At 36.1% G+C, this 18,127-nt stretch overlaps 1 protein-coding gene across 5 annotated transcripts in view; it reads left to right on the forward strand.

Annotated features, from left to right (window-relative positions):
• Window positions 1-18,127, forward strand: part of GPBP1 (GC-rich promoter binding protein 1) — a 95,252-nt gene that overhangs the window by 51,714 nt on the left and 25,411 nt on the right. For 4 of the 5 annotated variants that reach the window (XM_023734992.1, XM_023734993.1, XM_023734991.1 and 1 more), the window contains 4 exons: window positions 11,917-12,040; window positions 12,176-12,399; window positions 15,453-15,519; window positions 16,599-16,658. In XM_023734992.1, the coding sequence (XP_023590760.1) occupies window positions 11,917-12,040; window positions 12,176-12,399; window positions 15,453-15,519; window positions 16,599-16,658 (475 nt within the window). The remainder of the gene's footprint in view (window positions 1-11,916; window positions 12,041-12,175; window positions 12,400-15,452; window positions 15,520-16,598; window positions 16,659-18,127) is intronic. The other variant, XM_004380484.2, reaches the window with a different exon arrangement.

Raw genomic sequence — 18,127 nt, forward strand, 5'->3', positions numbered from 1 at the left:
GAGATAGTCTCAGGAAGTCCTCTAGTCTCACCTGGTCCAGTAAGACTGAAGTTTTTAAGAATTTGAGTTTTGTTCTGCTTTTTCCTCTCATTCTGTCAGGGACCATCTATTATGGCCCTGATCAGATTGGTCACTAGCGGTAGCTGGGCACCATCTAGCTCTTCTGGTTTCAGGGTAGATGAGGCTGTGTCTCGTGCAGGTTATTAGCCGTGTAGACTGGTTTCTTTTCTGAGACTTTGGTTTTCTTTTCTCTCTTTTGTTCCTAGTAAGTAGAGCTCATTAATATCTTAGATGGCTGCTTGCAAGCTTGTAAGACCCCAGATGCTACTCATCTCACTAGGATGTAGAACGTGAGTTTTGTGATGCCAGTTGACTCAGTTGTCCCATAAGACTAAGATCCTAAGCTTTCAAACCCATGGTTAGCTCATGGTGGTATCAGATTTTGAACCTAGGTAATCTGATTCCAGAGCTTTCTCCCTAACCACACACTTTATAATCCCAACACTATTTAGTCATCAGTCTTTCTCCATCCATATTTGCAATTCTAAAATCTGGACAATTCTGAAAAGGTAAAATGTTTTCATAATTTGTTTTGCATCAAAACCTGACAAACTAGTGTGAAGCGGTACAGTGTCTCTTCTTTTGCTTTTTTGACATTTCACTTGATGTGAATATTCATGTTTCACTTAAAAAGGTATATGTTTGATTATAAAGTGTTTCACCATATTAAAACCAGTTGCCCCTCAAGTTGATTCTGACTTATGGCGACTCCATGTATTTCAGAGTAGAACTGTGATCCATAGGGTTTTAAATGGCTGATTTTTTGAAAGTAGATCACCAAGCCTTTTTTCTAAGGCACCTCTGGGTGGACGCAAGCCTCCAGTGTTTTGGTTAGCCACCAAGCGTGTTAACCATTTGCATCACCCAGGGACTTCACCATATTACATTTCAAAAATCTATAAAATTCTGAAATTAAAGCTGTCCAGTCCCAGGGGCTTCAGGTGAGTAATTGTGGACCTGTACTCATTTCCTAACTGTATTTGGATTTCTTTTTTGAACTTCTGTTCTTTATTGATTTGTCTAATTCCTGTGTCTGAACCAGACTTTTAATTATAGTATTTTTTTTTTTAATTGTACTTCAGGTGAAGGCTTACAGAACAAATAGTTTCTCATATAACAGTAGTACACGTATTGTTTTATGACATTGTTAACAACCTGACAACATGTCAACCCTGTAACTTCTCAACCTTTTTTTCTGGTGAAAATACACATAGCCAAAGATACACCATTTCAAAATTTCTACGTGCATAGTTCAGTGACATTGACTACGCTCTTCCAATTGTGCTGTTATTCTCACTTAAGATGAAGGCTTACAGAACAAAATAGTTTCTCATTTAAGTTACTACAAATGTTGCCCTATGACAATGGTTAACAATCTCCCAACACATCAACAGTATCCTTACTCAACCTTGGGTTCCCTATCACCAGCTTCCTTGTCCCCTTCTGCCTTCTGGCCCTTGTCACTGGACTGCTGTACCTCGGTAGTCTCATTTGGTTTTACGGGGCTGTCCACTCCCAGGCTGAATGGTGAATCTCAGAGATAACTTCACCACTGAGGTAAAAGGGTGTCTGGGGGCCATACTCTTGGGGTTTCCCCAGTCTCCTTTAGACCAGTAAATCTGGTCTTTTTTCTGTGAGTTAGAATTATGTTCTACATCTTTCTCCAGCTCTGTCTAGAACCCTCTGTTGTGATCCTGGTCAGAGCAGTCAGTGGTGGTAGCCGGGCACCATCTAGCTATACTGGACTCAGTCCGCTGGAGGCCTTGGTAGCTGTGGACCATTAGTCCTTCGGACTAATCTTGTCCTTGTATCCTGTTCTCTTCATTCTCCCTTGCTCCCGAAGGGATGAGACCAGTGGAGTATCTTAGATGGCCGCTCACAGGCTTTTAAGACCCCAGACACTACTCACCAAGGTAGAATGTAGAGCATTGTTTTTATAAGCTGTGTCATGCCAGTTGAGCTAGATGTTCCCGGAGACCATGGTCCCCACATCCCTCCGCCCAGCAATTCAGTCCCTCAGGAAGTTTGGATGTGTCTGTGGGGCTTCCATGACCTTTCCTTGTACAAGTTGTGCTGGTTTCCCCTGTATTGTGTACTGTAATTATGGTATTTTTATGATTCATTTAATACTTAGAATGGCTTAAACCCTCTCATTACATGTATTTTTCATGGCTATTACCATGTTTGTTTTTCTAGGTAAACTTTACTTCATTGCATCAAATTTAGAGGGTGGTAACTTAACTGGTATTTTCCTTAAGATCACATTGAATTTGTAGTTAAATTTGTGGCAGCAGTATTTTCAAGATTTGTCTTTAGTGTTGTAAAGTTCTTTTTGTTTTGTCTTTTTAATCTTGGTTCTGCAGATTTCTTAATATTTCTATCCTGTGTATTTTATCTTTTTCATTGCCATTATGAAAGGTAGCCGATCTTCTGTTATACTCTTGATCTGGTTATTTTGATACATGAGAAAGCTTTCGAGGAGACCTTTAAAACTTTTTTTTTTTAAACAACTGTTAAGGTATAATTTACCGATTTTAAGTGTAGAGTTTGATTTTTAGTAAATTCATACCAGAGTGCAACCATTATTGTAATCCGGTTTTAAACCTTTGGTCACCACATAAAGTTCCTTCATGCCCATTAGCATTCAATCCCTGTTCCTACAGCTCCAGTCACTGTTCTGCTTTCTGTTACTATTGATTTGTCTTTTCTAGAAATTTTATAGAAATAGAATTATGCAAAATACATTCTTTTGGGTCCGCCTTTTTTCACTTAGCGTAATGTTTTTTGAGGTTCGTCTACATTGTAGCATGTATCAGTACTTTTTTATTATATGGATATGCCTCATTTTCTTTACCGATTCACTAATTGGTGGACATTTAGATTGTTTGCAGTTTTTGCTGTTACAGATAACGCTACTAAGAATATTAGTACGAGTTTGTGTAGACATGTTTTCATTTCTCTTGGTTAGATAATTGGAAGTGGAATGACTGGTTTGTATGGTTTGTGTATGTTTTACTTTTAAAGAACCTGTAAAGAAACTTGTCAAGGTAGCCATACCATTTTGCATTTCTACCAGCAGTGTATGAGGGTTCCAGTTTCTCCACATCCTTGACAACAGTGGGTATTACTTTTTAAAGAAATTAAGAAGAGAAAAAAATGTATATGCACACACACAATCTTTTATATTCACATAGCATACCATTTCTGGTGTGCTTCATTCGTTCTTATGTATTTGAGTAACTGTCTGGTGTCATTTCCTTTCTGCCTGAAGGACTTCAGTATTTCTTGTAGGGCCAGTCTGTTGCTGCCAGTTGTTCTGGTTTTTGTTCATTTGAGAATGTTTTTGTTTTGCCTTTACGTTTGAGGAATTGTTTTTCTGGAGAAAGAATTCTTGATTAAAGAGTTTTTTCTCTCAGCATTTTGAATTTGTTATTTTGTTGCCTTTTGGCCTGTGTTGTTTCTGATGAGAAGTTAGCCTTTAATCGTGTTGTTGTTCTCCTAGTCATGGTGAGTCATTTTTCTCTTGCTTTCAAGATTTTCTCTTTGTCTTTTAATAGTCTGTGATATATCGCAGTGTGCTTCTTTTTGTGTTTATCCTTGTTGAGGTTCATTTAATTTATTGCATCTGTAGATAAATGTTTTCCATCACATCTTGGTGGTTTTGAGCCATCATTTCTTTGAATTTTTTTTCCCGCTTTCTACTTTTCCTCTCCTTTAACAACTCTCATTACCTGTGTTTTATACTTGCATAATCCCACAGGTCTCTAAGGCTCTGTTCATTTTTCTTCAGTCTTTTTTTTTTTTTTTTGCTTTGTTCTTTGGATTGGATAAAGTCTATCAGTCTGTCTTCAAGTTTACAGATTATTCCTTCTACCATTTAAAATATATTGAGCCCTACTAGTAAATTTTCTTTTTGGTTATTTTCCTTCTCAACTTTAGAATTTTTGTTTGGTTCTTTTTTATTATAGTTTCTTTTTCTCTTTGAGATTTTCCTGTTTGTTGAATCATTGTCAAATTTTTTTTAATCCTTTGAACATGGTTTCGTTTTTAAAATGTATTTAAAATACTTTGAAGTATTTGCTAAATCCCACATTTGCAGTCCCTCAGGATTAGTTTCTATTGACCACTCCTCTCACCACCCCCCCCGTAGAAGTCATACTTTCATGTTTATTTGCAGTCTCATGATATTTTTGTACGTCCAGTCATGAAAATTGGTCATTTTAGATAATATATCATGACTCTAGGTCCCTTCCTTCTCTCTCTCCTTCCTTCCCATCTGCTCTTCTCCTGTCCCCTTAGTATCTTGCATGTACTTAACATTGCAGAATTTGTGTGTCACAATCACTGATCTCTCTTTACTTCCTGGAAGTTGCCCCTGTGTCTGCATAGCCTTGGTGGTCAGCCGGTCATTTGAACAATGAGGTTGTGTTCAAACAGTTCGAACCCATAATACTTTAATCCTCTACCATGGATCTCTGTGTGGTTTGGGGAGCTCATTCAAAGTTTACTAAGTTCTTAAGTTGTTCTTACCTTTAAGTCTCTGCAAGGCTCTCACGTCTCCCCTGTGCATGCCTGTAATTTCCCAGTCATTCATGGATATGTAGGAGAACTTGTATGTAGTCCTTCAGTGGATAAATTTCTGGCTTATTAAATCTCCTTCTGTTAAATTTCTGGCTAGTGTAGTGTTCATCCAACTGGGACCTCATCCTCAGACTTGCAAGCATGAGGATTTTCCCCATTAATTTCCTATTGGGTTTGTCATTTTTAGCCTAGAAAAGGCTGTGTGTTTTTACCCAGTCCTAAATCCACTTTGCACCCTCTGTCAGCAAAGATGCTGATATTCTGGCCAGCCTCATGCTGGTTAAACTGCTGCCCTTTTGGCTGACCAAGCTTGAGGAGTAGTGGGTTGCCTATGGGAACTGCTTTAGTCAAGAAGGTTGCAAACTTTTGGTGTTACTACCTAAAGCTTTAGCAGTTTTCAAATAATAAACACTTCTCAGTTTGCTTTCTGCCTCTGGTGAATTTCCAGAGTCCTGAAATGATTGTTTTTGACAGTTTTCTTCGGTTTTATATTTGCTTTATGTGGAGGAGGTTTCTCTGCCCTCTTTATGCTGGCCTAGCTGGAAGTTTTTCAAACATTGGATTTATTTTAACGTTTAGTTCCACCAGTAATTGTATGACACTGGTTAGGTGATTTTAACCCTCCTGATTTATATAGCTATTAAAGTCCCTCTCCTGCATACCTTTTTTTCCTCCCCCTTTTTTTGATAAACATTTTTGGAATTTTGCCTTTTACTAGACTTTGGGCGCTGGGGTTCAAAGTTGAAGTCATTCTGTTTAATAAGAATGACAGTTGATTCCCGTAACAAGTGAGATGCAGTGATAGAGCAGCAACATACAGTGCTATAAAAACACATAGCAGGTACCCTAACACATAGGCATAAGGTATGTGTTGATTTTGAAGTATGAAGAGCAGTTAGCCATTCCACAGTTGTGTGTGTGAGTGTGTATGTGGGTGTTGGTGGGGACAGCATTGAATTAGATAAGTAGATGAGGTTGGACAAGTTCAGATCATGCAGTGGATTTATTCTAAAGGCAGTAAAAGGAGCCATTGAAGATTTTAAAACATGATGTGCGGATAAATGCATGTTTGGAAAACTCACTTCAGTAGCAGTTTGAGAATAGCGGTGATGGGTGGGAGGACTGTATGAATCAGGGAGATTGATTAAGATGTTCTTGAGAAATAATGGTCTGAACTAACACAGTGCAGAAAGGAGAAGAGGACAGAATCGAGACATTTGTGAGGTAGAATTGATTAGATTTATTGGCAAATTGGATAAGGAAGCTTTGGAGAGTTGGGGTATCACTTTTAGGCTCAGGTGATGGTGTTACTAAGATCTATAAACCCACAAGGGTGATGGGGGAGAAGATAAGTGTTCAACTTGTTTAAGTGTGAGATGCTCAGGAGACGTCAATTTGAAGTCACTAGGCCACAACGCTCAGGAGAGAGATCTGGGCTTGAGAGAACTGGGAGTGATCAGTATGTAATTAAACCTTGAGAATGTATGACTGCATCCAGAGAGAGTACAGAATGAGAAGAACAGATTGAGGAGAGGTGCTTTCCACTCCTTTCTAGGTGTAGGGGAATACAGATGTCCAACAATATGAGGGAAGAGAGCGTTTTAAGAACGGAAGAACCTTGTCAATATTTAATGTCACAAAAAAGTCAGATTAAGAATTGAAAGAGGACCATTGGATTCAGCATAAAAGAGGTCAGTTTGACTTTGTGAAAGGCAGTATTAATGGATTGATTGTGGAGACAGACATCAAATTGCAGTGCCTTGAAGGGAGTGAATGAGAGATGGAGTAGGCTGGAAATGTAATGAGAGAAATAGGGTAATAGATGGATATAGTAGTGTCTTTCTATAGAAATTTCTTAAGAAATGCTAATGAGAAAGAGTTTGAAGACAAGTGAGAGGAGGTAATTAATGGAGTGAGGTCTTTGAGGAGATGGGAGGGGAATGAAATCTAGGGCACATGTGTAATCATTAACATTGGACCAGGAGGGAGGAATACCTTTGCTTTTTACCTGTTGACAGTACCATTAGGATAACATGATCTCGGCTAAATTCACTGTTTTGGAGTCACAGCCTGGTGGTTTAAAACATATCTGGTACCAAACCAAATCAAACTTTTCTCTAACTATAAACAGCCCATTGTCTTAAGCGGTGATTTTTTTTTTTTTTTAATGTATGTAGTTTTAGATTTATGTTCACTTCAATATTGAGAACCTAAAACCACAAAACTTAAGAAGAATATGAGTAAAGTGGAATGTGAAAGCAGAAAAAGTGATGTCTTAAATTAGCAAAGTCAAATTCCTGGGCAGATTTCTTGGTGGATTGGTTGCAGGTTGGTAGGTAGGAATACAACATTTAACTGTCCCATATTGTGTATCACATCATTGAAACATTATTTGGTTTAAATTTTCCCTTCTGTGTATAAGGGTTTGTTATTGGTACACAGAATAGTGTTCCTTGGCTTCCTTATGATGTTCTTTAGAATATACTGCCCACAAATATAAAGTATCTCCTGTAATATGAAATAGTTTAAATAATTAATGACGCCATAATTTGGATTGAGGAGAGAAAACACTGTGTGCAATTCTTTCTCCTTCACATTTTTACCTGAAAAGAGGGAACCTGATGGGGAGATAAAATTTTGGAACAAATTTGAATCAGTTAATGGGTGCTTACGTATGTGGATTAGAGTTGATGTGTGTGTGTGAGAGAGAGAGAGTTAATAAGCTATTGAAAGGTGATGTTAGGGCTTCATTTATTTAATCTTTAGTCTCTGGGGAGTGGGCCAGAAAAGAGGGAGATTCTTACCCATGGCTTCAGGGAATACAGCTGTTGCAGTAAGGTGGTGTATTTAACAAACATTTAAGAGATAGTGTATGGTAGTATAGATATTTGATTTGGAAAGAAAAACAAAAACCAAATCTACTAAACAAAAACCAAGTGAGGAAGTCAGGAAAATAGGCTCATCGTGGGGTGGGTGTGGGGTGGGGGTGGGTGTGGGTGTGGGTGTGGGTGTGGGTGTGTGGGTGGGTGTGTGGGTGTGTGGGCGTGTGTGTGTGTGTGTGTGTGTGTGTGTTGTGTGTGGGGTGAATAATTATGGGTTTTGAAACTTCACATCCAGTTTAGAAGTGTTTATTTTTTCAGAAACTCTCATAAACTTGGTGGAGTATATATAGATTTAAAAAAAAGGAGGACAGTTGTTAGTGGCTGTCAAAATTAACCCGTTGCTGTCAAGTCGATACAACTGCTAAACAAAAGGTAGGCAGTTCGAATCTGCCAGCTGCTCCTTGGAAACCCTGTGGGGCAGTTCTACTCTGACCTATAAGATCACTATGAGCCGGAATCGACCCAATGGCAGCTGGTTTGGTATTTTTGGTCTTATCAAAATTAAAGATGAAAATATTCTTTTATTTCATTCTCTAGAAATTATCCTACAGGTAAACTCAAGCCACACATACACACAATGTACAGAAATACTCACTGCAGCATTGTTTATGATAATGAAAAAATAGATTTCTCTGACTGCCTGTCATTAGGGGAATGATTATCATCAGACAGTGGAATGTTATTTAGTGGTTAAAAATGAGGTTAATCTGTTATGTGTGATAATAGAACAAAGTTCATGATAATTTTATGATGAAAAAAGTTGTTTAACAGTATAATCTCTTACATGTTTGTTTCTTAAACCTTGTATATGACATCGAAGATATCTGGAAGGGTATATTAAAAACAGTTCACAGTGGCTTCTTCTGGGAAAGTGGGATTGGAGAATGCAACTTTGACTTTTTACTTTATACCCTTCTGTACAATTTGAATTTTTAAGTATTTTTTGCTCTTCATTATATCTCTTGTTTCTGTTTCATTGCCTGTATAGTAGGTGCTCAGTAACTTTTAAAGGAATGGATGGGTGCTATGTTTGTCATTTAAAATAGTTTTAAAATAATTTTTCTTAAAATAACGTGGGAACAGTTTTGGCAATCTGAAATTTTTGAAGGTTTCATATTTTAAATTAAAAAATAATCATTTCAGTTTGATTTTTGATTAGATAATAAACCAGAGGATCCCCTTTAGGTTACTTGTGAACATTTCTTTTGTTTACAGGTATGAAGAATAGGAGAATGACATTTCAAATAGCAAAATGTAAATAATCTCTATTATGGTCCCATTGACAAAAATCACTGGGAATACTAGCTGAAAAGTCTCATTTTTTGAGTATTGCAGTTAATATTTTTCTTTAATTTTTAAATCCTCTTGCCCCCACCTCCACAATTGGGACAAAAATCTGTATTTTTAAAAAAATATTCTATTGTATTTTTGGTTAAAGTATACACAGCAAAACAGGTTCCCATTCAACACTTTCTTGACGTAATGTTCAGTGACATTGGTTACATTCTTCACATAGTGTCAACATTCTCATTATTTCTGTTCTAGTTGTTCCATCCTCATTAATTTAGTCTCACTTCCCCCAACCTTTTCATCTGTGCTTTAGAGTAACTCTTGTCCACTTGGTCTCATATACATAATTGCTTTAAAACAGCACAGTACTCAAGGTGACACTGTTTACTTTTTTTTTTTAAATGTATTTATTTATTTTTGGTTGAGAATATGTGCAGCAAAATGTACACCAGTTCACCAGTTTCTGCATGTACAATTCAGTGACATTGACATTGCAGCCAAATCTCTCACCCCTAGATTTGAAAACAGTGCTGCCCAACTCGAAGATGGCATCACCTTGCTCATAGATAGTGGCCAGCCACGCCATTTTGAATGTGTGTTGCTCTCTACAGTCCTGCCAATAATCCAATCTCACACATCAACATCAGGCTCCTGAAAGGACTCACTGTGCCGCTTCAGTTCTCTCATTCCAGGGCATTGACCCGTGATTTTTCCCATTCCGGGTACTGTGCGAATCACCCAAATTGTAAAACTTTGGGTCTATTCCTGTTTAGCTTTCTTGGCCATGACTTGACTGAATAAGTTTGAACAGGTTGCAGGCTCTGCCTTCTTCCTCTGTTCCTGCAGGCTAATTGAGACCAATTGTTGTATCTTGGATGGCCTTTTGTAAGCTTTTAAGATCCCAAGCACTACATAAGGAACTAGGAGGTAGAACCAGAAGCACTAAAGTTATTAGGGCAGTTAACTGGGATATGCCATGAAACCATGACCCTAAACCTCCAAACAAAGGAACCAAATCCCTTGAGGTGTGTGACTGTACATAGCAGCCTCAGCAGCTACTCTTTTTTTGTTTTCATTGTCATTGTTGTAAATGTATCTATCGCATACCTTTTGACAATTCAACTTTTTACAGGTATACCACTTACGGACAGCAATTACATGAATTGGCTGTGCAACCCTACCCTTACTCAGTATGATTTTTCCATCACTGTAAAACAAAAGTCAGCACTCCCCATGAGAAGTAGTTCCCCCCTGCAGCCACTAATAAACTTTGGTCTCTATGCATTTGCCTGTTCTTGTCTTTTTATATGAAGTCATACAATATTTGTCCTTTTGTGGTTGACTTGTTTCACTCTGCATAATGCCTTCAAGCTCCATCCATATTGTAGTATGTATCAAGACATCATTTATCCTACTGGCTGAGTAGTATTCCATTGTATGTATGTATCACTTTTGTTTTATCCATTAGTCCATTGATGGGCATTTAATTTGTTTCTACCTTTTGGCTGTTGTGAATACTGATGCAATGAACATTGGTGTACAAGTCTTCGTTTGAAACTCTGCTTTCAGGTCTTTGGGGTATATACCTAGGAGTGGAATTGCTGGGTCATATGGTAGTTGTATTTTTAGTGTTTTGAGGAACTGCCACACTGTTTTCCACAATGTCTGTATCATTTTGCATTCCCACCAGCAGCAGATAGGGGTTCTAGTTTCCCCACATCCTTGCCAACATTTGTTAGTTTCTTTACTTTACTTTGTTTTAATTTATTTTATTTTAGCCATCCTAATGGGAATGAGATGGTATCTCATGGTGGTTTTGATTTGCAACTCTAATGAGTAATGATGTGGAACATCTTTTCATTGTGTTTGATGACCATTCCTTTGCCATTTTATGATTAGGTTATTTGTCTTTCTGCTGTTGAAGTTCTTTGTTTATTTTGGTCATTAGATTCTTACTGGCTATATGGTTTCTGAAGGCATTCTTCCAGTTGGTAGCTGGTCTTTTCACTTTTCTGGTAAAGTCCTTTGATGAACGAAAGTTTTAATTTTTTTGTGGTCCCATTTATTTATTTTGCTGTTTATGCTTTTGTTATTATATTAGATAATCCGTTGTTAAAAGCTAGGCTTGATAGCATTGCCCCTGCATTTCTTCTAAGAATTTTATGGCTTTAGTTTGCACATTTAGGTCCTTAATCCATTCTGAATTTGTTTTTGTGTATGGTGTGAGTCATGTATCCTGTTTGATTTTTCTGCATGTGGAAATCCAATTTTCCTAGCACCATTTATTGAAGAGACTCTGCTTTCCACATCAAATGGACTTACTACTCTTGTAAAAAATTAGTTGACCATAGATTTGTGGGTTTATTTCTAGACTCTAAATTCCTTTCGATTGGTCTATGTGTCTGTTTTGGTTATTGTAGCTGTATAATGTGTTTAAAAATGAGGAAATATGAGTTGTCCTACTTTGTTCTTCTCTTTCAACATTGCTTTAGCTATTCGGAGCCTCTTACCATTCATTATAAAGTTGAGGATTGGTTTTTGACTTTCTTTACTTTTTGAGCTAACCTGCTATTTCATTAAAAGGTGACTTTAAGGGATAGTTTCAGTTCAAGGTTTAAAGAGTATCTCAGGGTAGTACTCTTGGGAATTCCTCCAGTCTCAGTGGCCCTGTAAGTCTATATTCTTTGTGAATTTAAAGTTCTGTTCCTCATTTGTCTCCTTTTCTCTCAGTTTCCAACTATTGTGACCCTGATCAAATGGTAGGTAGTGGTAGCTGCACACCATCTAGTTTTTCTGGTCTCAAGGTACAGGAGGCTGTGGTTCATAGAGAAGCATTTTACCTTTAAATATTTTGGATAAGTAGGTATAGTTGTTGAACTGATTCTGAAAAGTGGTCGTTTCCATTAAATAGAAGAAAATGAATCAAAAATGAAATCCATCTTATATATTTAAAGTTACTAGTTACCAAACACCTTGGAAATACAAAATGTTCCTCTTAACCATTGAAAATTCTTAGATAAAAATTAAGCTGGAATATTATTAGTTTTTAGTGTTATATTGAGATTTGTAAGTATATTTATCTGTATGCTTATAATTGTTTCAGTCATCACTGAATTTTGAGAAGCATTCTGAAAACTTTCCATGGACAGAAAATCGTTATGATGTGAATCGTCGACGACACAACTCTTCAGATGGCTTTGATTCTGGTATTGGGCGTCCTAATGGAGGTAAAATTTGCTAAAGATTGCTAGTGTTCAAGGATAATTGTTTCTTGTTCTTCTAAGAATGTTTTGATTGTTATTCAATCTATAAGCATAACTATCTTCTTTGAATTTATAACACTTTACCGTTATCAAATAAAGGTAATTTTGGAAGGAAAGAGAAAAATGGATGGCGTACGCATGGAAGAAATGGTACTGAAAACATAAATCATCGAGGGGGATACCATGGTGGAAGTTCCCGCTCTCGTAGCAGTATTTTCCATTCTGGAAAAAGCCAAGGACTACATGAAAATAACGTATCTGACAATGAAACTGGGAGGAAAGAAGACAAGAGAGAAAGAAAACAATTTGAGGCTGAGGATTTTGTAAGTGTTCTTATAATTTTAATACAGATAAGATTTTTGCAAGTGCCATTTTAGCATCTAACTCTCTCCTGACATTTTATTAGTACAGCTCATTTTCTACAGGGATAACACTTTGCACAGGTATTTGTCCAATTATTTTTAATTCTTACGTTTTGTGAGGGGCTTTTTGTTTACAATTCTTCCCCTCTCCGTTTTCGTTTTTTCTTTTTAATTTAAAGCTTTGTGGGACTCCTTATTTCTGAGTCTCATCATATGACCTTTAAAAACTTTTGATGTATTTATGTCAAGTTTATTCCTTATAGAAATTTGAACAGCTTCACCTAGAGCTTAGTGGCTTATTTGCAAGTGCATCATAATATCTCTAAAAAGCTATCAAGCTTTTGGAAGGAATATTTTACTGATACATTTTACTTAGATTGTCTGTTAAATAATATTTGGTTATTCATATATGATTCTTATATTACTCCTGGAATAGCTCTCTTCGTCTTTTAGCTATTTTCTCTACTCTTGGTCAGGGAAAGCAAACTAATTGTTAGCCTGGGGTCAGATGTAACTAGGAATGTTAACTCAACTACTAAAAATAAATATGAGCTAATTAAAAACAACTTTCTCAGTTTTTTCTATTCCTAAATCTCACCATGTGGTTTTCAGGTTACAGAAAAATTGATCTGGTATATAATCCTATTTATCTAGTTCTTGTTGTGGCTCATTCCAGGTAATTCAAAGCCTTATCTACTGTAGGTAGAAATAATTGCCATTTATAGTTTCTTTTTTAAATGTATTCATTGTCCACTCTTCATTGAACATATATTCAGACATATATTTGAGTGGTTCTTTGTGTCAGTCAGTCACTGACCTCTAGATACTCAGAATACGTAGGTGAACAATACAGGCAAGGCCTGTATTCTCATTGAGTTTCAATTCAGGTGAAGGCAGTCAGAACATAAAAAGAAAAAGCAATACTTTGCAGAGAATTTAGAAAAGTGACTGGGTGGCTACATTGTCAGGAAAGGCTTCTCTAAGGAAGTGGCTTTTAATCTGAGATCCACTGGATAAGGGATAGCCCTTTGTTAAGACTGAGAGGAAGAGCTAGTGCAGGACCCTAAGATAGGAGCAAACTTGTTATGTCTGAGGGATAAAAGTTAGGCCAGTGTGGGTAAAGAGAGTAGTATTAGACCAGGTTAGAGAGGTTAGAAAGGGTTTAAATTGTGTAGGAGTTTTACAGGTCAAGGTGAAGAATTTTAGATTATTTCCAAATGAAATGGGACGCTTCACTGGAGAGGAATCATGTGATCTGATCTTAGTTTTTTAAAAAAAGATACTGTATTTGTTGGGTCTTGAATGGATTATAATGGGGAGCAGGAAAATCCCTAAGGAGCCCCGGTGGCGCAGTGGTTAAGTGCTCAGAAGCAGTCACAGTAGTTTTAGGAGAAAATGATGGCTGGGACTGAGAGAGATGATCTTTGGATACGATTTGGAATTTGAGTGTAGGGTGTTAGTGAGGGAAAGAGAATTTGATAGATTGGTTTTTAGGGTTGGGAGACTGGTAAGGAAAAGAATGAAAGATTCTCTTAGGTCCAGTAATTAATAACCTTGGACTCTGTATGCTTTCCCATTTCAGTGGTGCATTTATTTTCATTTGCTAGTAACCGTAAGATGGACTTTTAATAATAATGGCAAACCTGTGATGATAATAGTACTGTCTCATAATGTTGTGAGGGTTAAATGAGTAATAAAAGTAAATCACTTAAAATAGTACCTGACACATAGTAAGCACTCAATAAAAGCTAGCTGCTGCTGCTGTTATTATTATGAAACCCCTACCCCCACTGCCAAGGTGGTGGACATCAGCTATAACAATCCTAGACCTAGAGTATAATTTCTAATAGTATGTTTTTTAAATGCACTTATAAACCCAAACCCGTTACTGTTATTTGTGACTCATGGTGACCCCATGTTTTACAGAGCAGAACTGCTCCACAAAGTTTTCTTGGCTGTAATCTTGACAGAAGCAGATTGCCAGGGTGTTTTTCTGAGGAGCCACTGGGTAGCTTTGAACTTCCAACCTTAGGTTAGCAGCCGATTGCAAACTGCTTGTGCCACGGAAGCTCCTAAATGCACTTTATAACCCCTACCAAAATCCTATTAACCCTATTTAATTTGTATCTATCAAGGAATCACCTGGTATGCATGCGCACTCTTTTCAGTGCTTTACAGTGATGTCAGTGCTGTATTAATAATCCACTTCTGTGGGTGATGAAAATATCATTTATATTAGGAATCATTTTATCCCATATTTATTAAGCAAATACCTTTTATAAGTAAGGCAGGCTGTGTTGCTAGGTAGTATGGAAAATACCTGATATAAAACTGGAAGTTTAGGATTCTAGAGAGAAAATGTATCTACTAAGATCAGCTTCATGTTATTGTTGTTAGGTGCCGTAGAGTTGGTTCCGACTCATAGCCACCCTACGTACAGCAGAATGAAATGTTGCCCAGTACTGCGCCATCCTCAGAATCGTTGTTATGCTTGAGCCAATTTGTTGCAGCCACTGTGTCAATCCATCTACTTAGGGTCTTCCACTTTTTCGCTGACTCTACTTATTTAATGCTCAACTCAGTTTTATTTCTTTTTAGTATGCTGGGCATCACTTACACTGAAATAAAACGTTGCACCTTTGTTTGAAAATAAGTATGTCAGCTAAAACATCTAGTGATAAAAACCTAACAGAAGAGTTGGAGAACAGTTTTGACCTTATGCTAAAGAGGGATTATTTCTCAGATTTTGATACTAAGACCACATTAGCTTGAGTTTGCCTGTTTGTGAATAAACATTTCTTCAGGTAGTTGGTGATGAGGAGACTGTTAATAAAGACTCTTTCCCCTTCTTTTTCCAGTGAACAGTGAGTATAAATAGTAACCATTTTTAATGGTTAGCAGAGTAAACTGAAATTAAAGTGTGAGTCTTTAATCGTCAGATTGCTGTTAAAGGATTTAATTAAAATATGCGAGCCGTTTAAACATTTAATATTTTTGTCCCAACTTTTTTCTAGCCATCTTTAAATCCTGAGTATGAGAGAGAACCAAATCAGAATAAATCTTTAGCTGCAGGTGTATGGGGTAAGTAATTTCTGATCTATCTTTGAGGGGTATAAAATGTTGTTATTTGCAGATTTGACTTTTTATGTGTGTTTTTTAAGTAAAAAACAGGTTAGACTAACACTTTATCTTTTAAATATTAGTTTTTGATGTGCTAAGCTTCAAAAATGTTTATCTTTTAAAAATGATACTTGGGTTAGAAGAGTTTGATTTGAAATATTGTTTGCACATGTTAGTACCATTAGGTATACTCAACTTGCATATGATTTTTTGAAAATTATTGTAAGTTAATGTAATGAGTTGATGTCATTTAATGAGCAGCCTGATAATCTAACACAACAAAAAACTTAGTTTAAATTAATTTTTAGTTTTTCAGAGTTGAAAACTGATTAGCTGGAAAATAAGTACTTCTCATCATGATGTGACATGAAATTAGTCTTTTAACCTGTGAAAATGGTTATACATTGACTGTTAAACTGTTAGAATAATTGTATAAGTTTGCCTATACAGATAGTCTGTATTGGAGATAATTTGCCTGTTTGATTGTCAAAACTTAATAAGAGTTTTTCTGGTAGTAACTCCCTTTTAAAAGTGCTGAGGGTTTAATTTGATAGTGTCTTACCGAAAAGTAAGCTGCACTCATATAGTACAAATTAGACAGCTTTTTTAAGATTCAAGTGAAGTTTAAAATAATGGAAAAAATTTAAAATATCAAGATTTGACATCTGAAAAGTAAAATTAATTATTTGATACCAAATTCAAAGGTGCTGTATCCACTTTGGAACTTGTACACACGTTCGTTTGTATTTTTATATTGAAAATCAACAACTTTTACTAAAACAAAAGGATTGTGGCTTATGACAGCATACTAGTCCTAACAATAAAGGCATTATTTTAAACTTTGCCACTTCCTATGCTATTCTTTATTGTATTTATGGGATGATACTCTGGGGAGTTGTTCTGTTTTCTTTTGATCTCCCTCTTTATTTAAGGGCTTTTTGAGGGTGGGGGTGGGGGGTGATCAGACACTTTTGTTAGAACCATGTGAATGGCATTGTTTTTTCTGTATTGCAAATTAGTATTTCTACCACTCTCCCCAGGCCTACACGCCCAGACACACACATACCCAACCAAAAAAATCTCCCAAGCTCCTCTCTTAGGTATGTTTCCTTATTATTCAGTTTTTCTGGGAACAGCTGATTGCTTAAGAATATAGAATCACCTGCAAGGTGTTAAATAGAAAACTCTAAGAAATTAGGAATAATTTGAATCTGATTAGAATGAAAGTAAATAAAAAATCAAGAATGTCAGTGACAGTTTGTCATATAAAATTACCTGTAGATCCTGTTGGTACTGATCCTTGGTTGATTTAGTAATCTTAGAAATGATTTAAACGCAAAGACATCTTTGAAAATAATGAAACTAAAATGTATTAATACAAAGATTTTGGTTCTCCTGTTTCAGAGTTGGTCTAAGGATTTTGAGCACTAGTTGAAAAGATGTTTAAAAGGAAGATGTACTCTTTACTGTGTCTTAGGTAAACTAAAAAGTGTGTCTGTATTAGAGAAAGAAAATGGCTGTGGCTTGGTAATTATTAAATTCCCAGTACTTTCCTTAGTAATACAATGAAAGGTTCATTGTATCACACTTCACTATTGCTCTCTCACTACTCCCTGGTTCCACAAATACTGTTTTACCTATTGCAACATTTAAAATAGCTATGTTCCTGAGGAAGACATTGAGAGAATTTTAGGAAAGACTTCAGTAGAGCTTTTCTAGTGCCACTTCATTCCAGGTAAGTCAAAATTTAACAGTGAAAATGTGATATGCATAAAAAGTAAAAGTTTGTCCCTGAAACTAAATTTTATAGATAAAAAATTGGAAGAGTCTAAATAATATTCCAATCTAAAAAAAGAAAAGAAAAACCTTGACAGAAGGTAATTAAGCTGCTTAAGACTTAATTTAATTCTACTTAGAATTTTATTAGCTTTGTTGGAAATCCCTTTGTACAGTTTTTATCTGTGACTTCTAGTGTTTTGATCTTTACCATGATCTCCCTCTTTGGTGCATAAGATTAATGTTTATTAAATAATCCCGTCTTTTTTCACATCCTTAGTAATTTAAAACAGGAATTCAGGGTACATCAGTGTGCCTATAAAAATTTTTAGATAATTTAGGTTTATGAATTGATTTATTGGGAGTGAGGGAACAGAGAATGATGTATTTTTATGTGTTTATATACAGTTTGAGACCTCATTAGTGGCTGTTAATTTTCATGTTTTTAGAAGTTTTACTAGGCTATTTTCCTATTAATAATCCAGTATGTCATCAACATATAGGTAGCACTTAACATTTAGTGTTTAAGATATTAAATAATGAAAAAATTCATTCACTAGTAATTCACCTGAGCATAGTCCTGTTTCAAGTCAGCACTTATTTTTATTTATTCCTTGATAAATTTGATCAACTTTCCTGATATTTGCCCATATTTGATGTACTACTTAAGAGCAACACAGTTCATTTTTCAGATTTTTTTTTTGTTCATCATGTAAGTGGTTTTTATTTATAAAGTGTACCTCTTTAGGCCTGTTTGTTACATGAGTAATGTAGGGGACTTCATGAAAGGAGA

This window comes from Trichechus manatus, unplaced genomic scaffold (assembly GCF_000243295.1).
Source record: "Trichechus manatus latirostris isolate Lorelei unplaced genomic scaffold, TriManLat1.0 scaffold00074, whole genome shotgun sequence".
In the NCBI taxonomy this organism is placed as follows: domain Eukaryota; kingdom Metazoa; phylum Chordata; class Mammalia; order Sirenia; family Trichechidae; genus Trichechus; species Trichechus manatus.